The sequence below is a fragment of the Haliotis rufescens genome, unplaced genomic scaffold, assembly GCF_023055435.1.
Source record: "Haliotis rufescens isolate VD_foot unplaced genomic scaffold, xgHalRufe1.0.p SCAF_62, whole genome shotgun sequence".
Taxonomy (NCBI): Eukaryota; Metazoa; Mollusca; class Gastropoda; order Lepetellida; family Haliotidae; genus Haliotis; species Haliotis rufescens.
Genome location: NW_025964353.1, coordinates 1436187 through 1444032, shown reverse-complemented (window position 1 = coordinate 1444032; position 7846 = coordinate 1436187). Strand labels below are relative to the sequence as shown.

The following is a 7846-nucleotide window of genomic DNA, read 5'->3' as shown; positions in this document are numbered from 1 at the left end:
TCGCCAATTTGAAATTAATGCCGTAAAGCACAAGAAAGCTGCCTTCTGATTGGTCATTCCATTGGTCGGTCAAAGTTTGCGCAAGGTCAGTCTGACGTGACCCGTAATGGGATGTCCTCAGATCTTTGTTTAGCCGTAGCGAGAACTAAGATCTGATTTTAATGAGATTGAAATGAGTTCTTTCATGTCCCCAGTTTTTGTCACATCAGGGTGACTCTGGCAAATGGGGATCAGGATCAGGGGAGAGCAGAATGAAGTTTAATGGAATACCAGGAATGTGTACTTGTACCCAGATGCATCATGTATCTTACTGGCTGCTTACTGTCGCATTGACAGTATTGTAGTTCTGACAACTCGAAAGTTGCTTGAACATTTTTATGATCGGTGGATGGTATTCTTCAAATTCATGGTCAAGCTCCATGTTACTGAACATATTTTATTGTTTTAACAATATCTCTTACTGCAAAAAACAACCAAAGCCTCGCCCCATGGTTGGTTGGTTTGTTATTTAATGTTCACTTAGCAATATTGCAGCCATGTGATGGTAATCTGTACATTATGAGTCTGAGAATCCAGTGAGAAGAGAAGACCCGTGTTCGATTCCCCACATGGGTACAATGTGTGAAGCCCATTTTCCGGTGTCTCCCGCCGTGATATTGATGAAATATTACTAAAAGCAGCGTAAAACCTTACTCACTCACTCAATAGCTGGTAATACTTGCCGGGGAAGAAGATGGGGTGTGAGAGGCTGAATGAAGATGAAGTATGAGTTAACAGCTGAATTATGGAATGAATGACCTTGACCTGTGATGAGATGGCTTCAGTACAACTACCTAACAGTAAAACACTTCTGATGTCAACAGGCCTGATCATGATGACGTCAAGCTTTATCTTTGGTCTTATGTGGACGTGTTGATGATACACTTACATGGGGCACTAACAACCACAGGTGAACTGGCCAAGGAATCTTGACAGTTAACATCTTACATAATTATATGTTGCATATCAAGCAGACGCAACATCTTTTGGGAAACATTTTTAGAGCAGAAAAACATTCTTATCAAGAATAATAATAAGTGATCTATTTCAAGCAAACTTGTTAACTCAAAGTGAATTGGGACCTTAAAAAAAGGTTTCAGTACTTTCGTACTAAGGTTTTCGCCGGGAAGAGCTGCAAGATTACTGATGCAGTGTTAACAATAATCACTCATACTCAGTAGATGGTTCTGAGCATGGCCCCCTTCCACAAATGATTGTAACGCTACGACTGTCGTAAGTCTGTGTTAAAGTAGGGGAGTTATGATCAGCGGTGCGATGGCTTTGTGGAACAGGGCCCTGAAAGCCAGTATCGGACCATCATACTACTAAGGATTCTGCAGGAATCGTAAATTACACCATCATCTGTTTGTCCAAAGAAATATACAGTAAACTACGTTTATAACTAACACGCTTACAATAAACTGACGGACATAACAAACCTGTTTTTTTTGTCCCGGTCATTTGCTGTATATTTGCTTAAAGCACACTACGGCTATAAGGAACTAGAATTAGTGCTCCCTTTGAGTGCTAACCACAGTTTACTGTAAATGTATTGGGTAAAAGACGTGTGAGTCTACTTTCATCGTAACACTGCCACCATTACCTGTACCCTCTTTTACCACTCTCACAAACACTCAAGGACAGTTCACATAAAATGGTTTCAGAAGATTGACATGCTGCACGATCAGGGGGTGACCAAGGTCAAAGTTCGTCGTGGTTGTCGTCATTGACTACAGGAATCTCATTGGACAAGTCATCAGCCGAGCCTGTGTCGCCCTTCAGATCTCCTGAAATTAGAAATTAACATTATTGTTTCTTTGCACACAGAATTTATTTATTACTGGGTCAAAACAATTCCTTTCTGAGATGACAGAAAAGATTTGATTTTGATTTATTCTTGAAGTCAAATGTCATATCAGGACAACTCCCATTTAATACTGGTATGAAAATCTCTTAGTTAATCTAACATTGACATGACATGATCGACAGATGCTTCTTGATACTTGACATATCACATGATTGTTGGTAAGGCAGTGTACAACCATATAAACAAACATTTAATCTGGCGGTTATGATTTCACAGATCAAGCTTCCATTATATCTGCTTCGTGTCAAACCCAGCTTGTACTCAAGTTCACTTTCATCAAGTTTACATAGATTGTATTTGGAGTTTGTTTCATGCTAATATGATGAGTTATGCGTATTGTATGTCACATATAATGATATATGTATCATATATTTTTGTGACCCGTGAAGATCCGGGGTAGAATAGGTCTTCAGCAACCCATGCTTGCTGCAACAGGCGACTATGCTTGTCGTAAGAGGCGACTAACGGGATCGGGTGGTCAGGCACGCTGACTTGGTTGATGCATGTCATCTTATCTCAATTGTGTGGATCGATATTTATGATGTCACACACTGGATTGTCAGGTCCAGATTCGATTATTTACAGACCGTATATGGCCAGAATATTCCTGAGCGCGGCTTTAAACAGCAAACAAACATAGATTTTTGTCCTTGGAGAAGACAATATTAAGACATTAAGATACCTGAAGAAATGATAGACGTTTCGGTCAGTAAAACATTTCAGGTAATTGGAACCATGACACCACCTACCTTTACTGGCCTTCGATCCACTCCTGGGTTCTACTGCTTCATTCAGACAACCTGTAGAATACATATGAACACTGGTAGATTAAACCCACACAAAGTACTGTAAGGTAAAGTGGGTATATGTCTCACGTCTAGTTCATGCTGCATTATTGTTTGTTGTTTAACACCGCACTCAGCAATATTCCAGCTACATGACGGCGGTCTGTAAATAATCGAGTCTGGACCAGACAATCCAGTGTGTGACATCATAAGCATCGATCCACACAATTGGGATACGATGACATGCATCAACCAGGTCAGCAAGCCTGACCACCAGATCCTGTTAGTCGCCTCTTACGACAAGCATGGGTTGTGGAAGACCTATTCTAACTCGGGTGTTATACCAAGATGGAAGGTGGTAGGACAGGTTGGTGTTTAAAGAAAGGAGGTGGGTTGTGAGTGCAGCCCTTCTCTGGATCCCCAGCATCCAACACCAGGTACTATTGATAGGGTGGTTACAATGTGTAACCTGTATGATTACGTGGATTCCTACCCAATAGAATACACTGTTGCCCTTAGACTTGACTATGCAGTAAACTATGTTTATGAATAACACGCTTATAATGAACTGATGGATGTAACACATTGGTTTTTTTATGTCCCGGCCATTTGATGTATATAAGCTGTATATGCTCATAACAAACTTTGGTTATAACGGACTAAAATTAGCAGTCCCTTTGAGTTTGTTATAACCGTAGTATACTGTACACAGGTTACCTTAGACTCACAACAACCCCCAGACTCGATTATTTACAGACTGCCGTCATATAGCTGGAATACTGCTGAGTGTCATGTAAAAAAACACAAAAAACAACAACACAACAACCCCATTAGGCATGGACTCATTGTGTCACACAACATGGAGAAAGGTATGGTGCATCACTAATGTATTTGAGAATACACATGTATGGGAGTGTTGTACCTGCATCAGCTTTCTGCAGCACCCTCTCCTCGCACAGATACTGGGTCAAGTCGCGGTCCTGGTGATGGTAGTACCAGGCCTCAATGTCATCCTCATAATCCTCGACGATGGAGAAACACTGAAACATACAACTCTGTACCTACAAGTCAGCTCAAGATCACTGGAAGCCGACCCACGCATCAGATGATTGTGTAACAGCCCCTGCTGTAAAGGTTAACTGAATACTTGGTGCATTAAATGTTCCACTGTGCCACATGATGTATTGTATTACATTGATGCATAACAGGACACGTGATTTGGAATGAAAATGAATCGAAAAATATTATAATCTGAAGGGATATTCAGGAGTAATGAAAGAAAGAGCCTGATGGTCCAAGGATTTTATGGAGCAAGGGTCAGCATGACTTTCACCTACTGTCCTCTGCATGTGTGTGGGGCGGTGGGGTAGCCTAGTGGTTAAAGCGTTTGCTCATCAAGCTGAAGGCCCGGGTTTAGTTCCCCACATGGGTACAATGTTTAAAGCCCATTTATGGTGTCCCCGATGTAGCTGGAATATTGCTAAAAGCGGCATAAAACCATACTCACTCACTCACTCACTCTGCATGTGTGTGACCTTTGCCTACCTTTTTCTGTATGCAAGTACTTTTGGTTGGTTGTTTCTTGATGATTCACACTGCAATATTCCAGCTATATGGCTACCGGTATATGATAGTGGACCAGACAAACCAATGATTCAGATTACAACCAACGATCCACGCCATCAGGGTATCAAACTAATTCTGACCATGCTATCTGTCAATGCCGATCCACTAAATCGCCTCACAAGCAATGTTTCCTGGGGACTAATACTAAACTGGAATCCCCATCTGTGCTGCCTTGCATGTAAGTGACTCTCACTTATACCTTTCTATGAATATCAGTGACCTTCACCTTCCTTTCTAAGAATGTCAGTGACCTTCCCCCATACCCTTCTTATGTATTGCAGTGACCTTCACCTTCCTTTCTATGAATGTCAGTGACCTTCCCCCATACCCTTCTTATGTATTGCAGTGACCTTCACCTTCCTTTCTATGAATGTCAGTGACCTTCCTACCCTTCTTATGTATGGCAGTGACCTTCACCTACCTTTCTATGAATGTCAGTGACCTTCCCCCATACCCTTCTTATGTATGGCAGTGACCTTCACCTACCTTTCTCTGCATGTGTGTGACCTCGGCAGATGGTTTGTCCCACATCTCATAGGGCATCCCCAGTTCCACTTTCACACCCTTGGCACTGCAAGAACAAAAAAGGAACAACAATGGATGCTTGATCTCAAACCTGGAATTCCCTATACCAGGTGACACGTGGTCCACGATTACATAAGTCTACTGTAGGACTATTCTCTCACTGACCTGGGACCCCATAGATAAAAAGAAGCTCTCCTGAATACTTCTGGAATATTTGCAACACAATGGTAAACAAGAAAGTAGAAGAGTAGATCAGAAGTTTCTACACCGCAGACTTTGTAATCAACTTAATTGCATGTACATTTGAATTACACATTTATTCATCACTAATTGTGTAAGGGCCAAAGTTGAATTTTCAATATGGCAGTCATGTTACAATGGGCATACCACATTCTTACTGCATATCAAATTTCAAATGGTCATGTTTAGAAAGAGACTGATATTTAAGAAATTGGGATATTTATTACAAAGTTTCAACATAGCCTTTGTTGGTTGAGAGGAGACTTAAAAATTGAACTTCAAGTTCAACCAAGATAGAAATTCATTCTTCTTAATCACAAATAAGTTTTGTATTACTTTTGGTTTTATTATCTCTTTGAATTTGTAGCTTACTTTAGCAGTTGTGAATAAACAAATGCAATTCATTCCTAAGTGAATACACTAGTTTCATTACTGTATAATAAATAATGAGGAGGACAATGTCTGAAAACTGAGAATATCTTCGTAAGCCACAGGTAACCAATCATCATCATCATCATCATCATCATCATCATCATCATCAACTCACACCAGGCCATGCAGGGTCTCCATCGTCTCACTCCGGCCCTTGGCGTACCGCTTACTGCCCTCCTTCTCAGCGTGGATGTTGTACTCTAGAATCTTCTCACATACATGAGGCTCTTGGAGAGCTTCAATCAAACGCAGCTCTCTGGAAGTAAATGAATGCACATTATATACAGAATGTTGCATGTTAGTCAGTTAATGAAGCTGAACTAAAGATGTTATTTACCCATGTATCATGTGTATGTATCTTTGGCCACATGGAATATCAAATTTCAAATTTTATGCAGTCCGGAGCATGACTTTCTTATTGATGTTAATGTTAGTTAACCCATTATGCTGGCATCACTTTTCTGAATGTGCATTTTTAACCAGTAAAACTAAAACAAGTATAGGTCAGTATGTTAATTATAGCGAAATTATTTGAATGTGTTTCTTCTGGAAGTAGAACCGCCAAAGGGGCTCGTCAAGTCTACTTCCTGAATCAACATGATTTCCCTATTACAGCATGCTCATCTAGGCCTAATGTCAGTCTGTTCAAACTCATGGCAATAGAAAATGCTATACGTAAAAGTAACACTGTATGATTTACTATCAAAACACAACATGACTTACTATCAAAATAACACTGAATGAGTTACTATCAATTGAGTGTGTGAGTGAGTATGGTTTTATGCCGCTTTTAGCAATATTCCAGCATTGTCATGGCGGGGGGACACCACAAATGGGCTTCACACGTAACAGCCATGTGGAGAATAGAACCCGGGTCTTTCAGCATGACAAGCGAATGCTTTAACCACAAGGTTACTCCATCGCCCCTAGTTACTATTGAAATAACACTGTATGAATTACTATCGAAATAACATTGTATGATTTACTATCGAAATAACACTGTATATGGTACTATCAAAATAACACTGTATGTATTACTATTGAAATAACACTGTATGTGTTACTATCGAATAACATTGTATGAAATAAAAGTTTAGGTTTTACCATAGAAACAAAACTGTATCATTATGCTTTACTGAGATAAACACTATGCTTTACTAATGAAATAACATTATATACCTCACTATAAAACTACCTAGATAATGCACACAAAGAACAAAGGAAAACTGGAGATCAGCAAACAGACAAGTTAGAGTGTGCTGTAATTTGCTTCCTCAGTTTCACTTTCCTGGTAACCATGGTAACACTTACGATGTCTGATATTTGATTTTCCTCTTACTGTCTAAACCTTGACCTGTCTTTAGAACCTCTTTTGACTTGCCAGTTTCATGAAGGCGATTTTTTAACTCCACTGTCAAAAACTTGCATACTGAAAAGATCATATTTGCAAAATGTATTTATTGATTTGCACACAATTGTATAAACAAAGAAAAAATCTTCTTGAAATAGTAATTAGATTAAGTTTATGAAATACCGTACGTGGAAAGCTTCAGTGAACCACACAAAGATAAATATGTTTTGCAACACAGAAGTAGGTATAAATGTACGAAGTGAGTAAGATGACATGTGCAATAATACACTAAGCTGCCATTGTATTTCCGACATTGAGGAAATGAGAATTGTCGGAAGGAAGAAGATTAAATTATATCAGCTAAGATCAACATGGTTAATGATTCAGCGATAATCTCTTTTCTAAATGGCGACTCAGACAAAAGTTTCAGTACTCATTGAAAATACAGTAATACATAACTTACTGGCTACATAGATCGGTAATGAACAATAGTGCATTGACAAATTAAGAAATATAACCGACAACATATAGGGTAACTTGTACGATTTTGCTTAATAGTCTAACCGAAAATGAAGGACAAAATAATTTAGAAGAGACGAAAGACATGTTTCTTTTACAGATTTTCAATTATGATTGACAACATTTACATTTGTTCACAAGAGTGGGCAGTTATTAAAGTGCAATATATTCAATGTAAACAAAATATTTAATGTATAGAGGATACGTCACATCTCCCAGTCCATCAAATTACCTTCACATAGCGAGGGAGTTTTTACTCGCTCGTTATCATCCTCCGATAAGGCACACAACGGCAGCAACAACATCAAAACGACTTCGCCGCGCCACAGAATCATTGTTACGACGTCTACACGTCTTATTCTGACAAGGAAGTTCAAGCCATGTGCATGAAATAAAAGTTTGTTGTGGTGGGCTCCTATTGGTCAAAAATAAATAGTACTTACTCTAAGAGACTCCTGATAT

General features: G+C 39.3%; 1 protein-coding gene across 1 annotated transcript; it reads right to left on the bottom strand.

Moving 5' to 3' along the window:
• Positions 1-48: 48 nt before the first annotated feature.
• On the bottom strand, positions 49-7800 carry LOC124110835 (protein canopy 4-like). Its single transcript, XM_046470279.2, has 7 exons — positions 7617-7800; positions 6826-6943; positions 5630-5770; positions 4804-4888; positions 3614-3731; positions 2656-2706; positions 49-1826 (listed from the first exon to the last, which is right to left on the bottom strand). The coding sequence occupies exons 1-7, from the start codon at positions 7717-7719 to the stop codon at positions 1741-1743; spliced, it is 702 nt and encodes a 233-aa protein (XP_046326235.1). The 5' UTR covers positions 7720-7800; the 3' UTR covers positions 49-1740.
• Positions 7801-7846: the final 46 nt, after the last annotated feature.

Excerpts from the sequence above, each read along its gene's own strand:
- LOC124110835 (XM_046470279.2), bottom strand. The coding sequence starts at position 7,719 with ATGATTCTGTGGCGCGGCGAAGTCGTTTTGATGTTGTTGCTGCCGTTG. Across the intron at positions 4,889-5,629 it reads GAGACCCTGCATGGCCTGGT|TGCCAAGGGTGTGAAAGTGG; the intron begins GTGAGTTGATGA and ends TTGTTCTTGCAG. Across the intron at positions 3,732-4,803 it reads TCACACACATGCAGAGAAAG|TGTTTCTCCATCGTCGAGGA; the intron begins GTAGGTGAAGGT and ends TGTATGTTTCAG.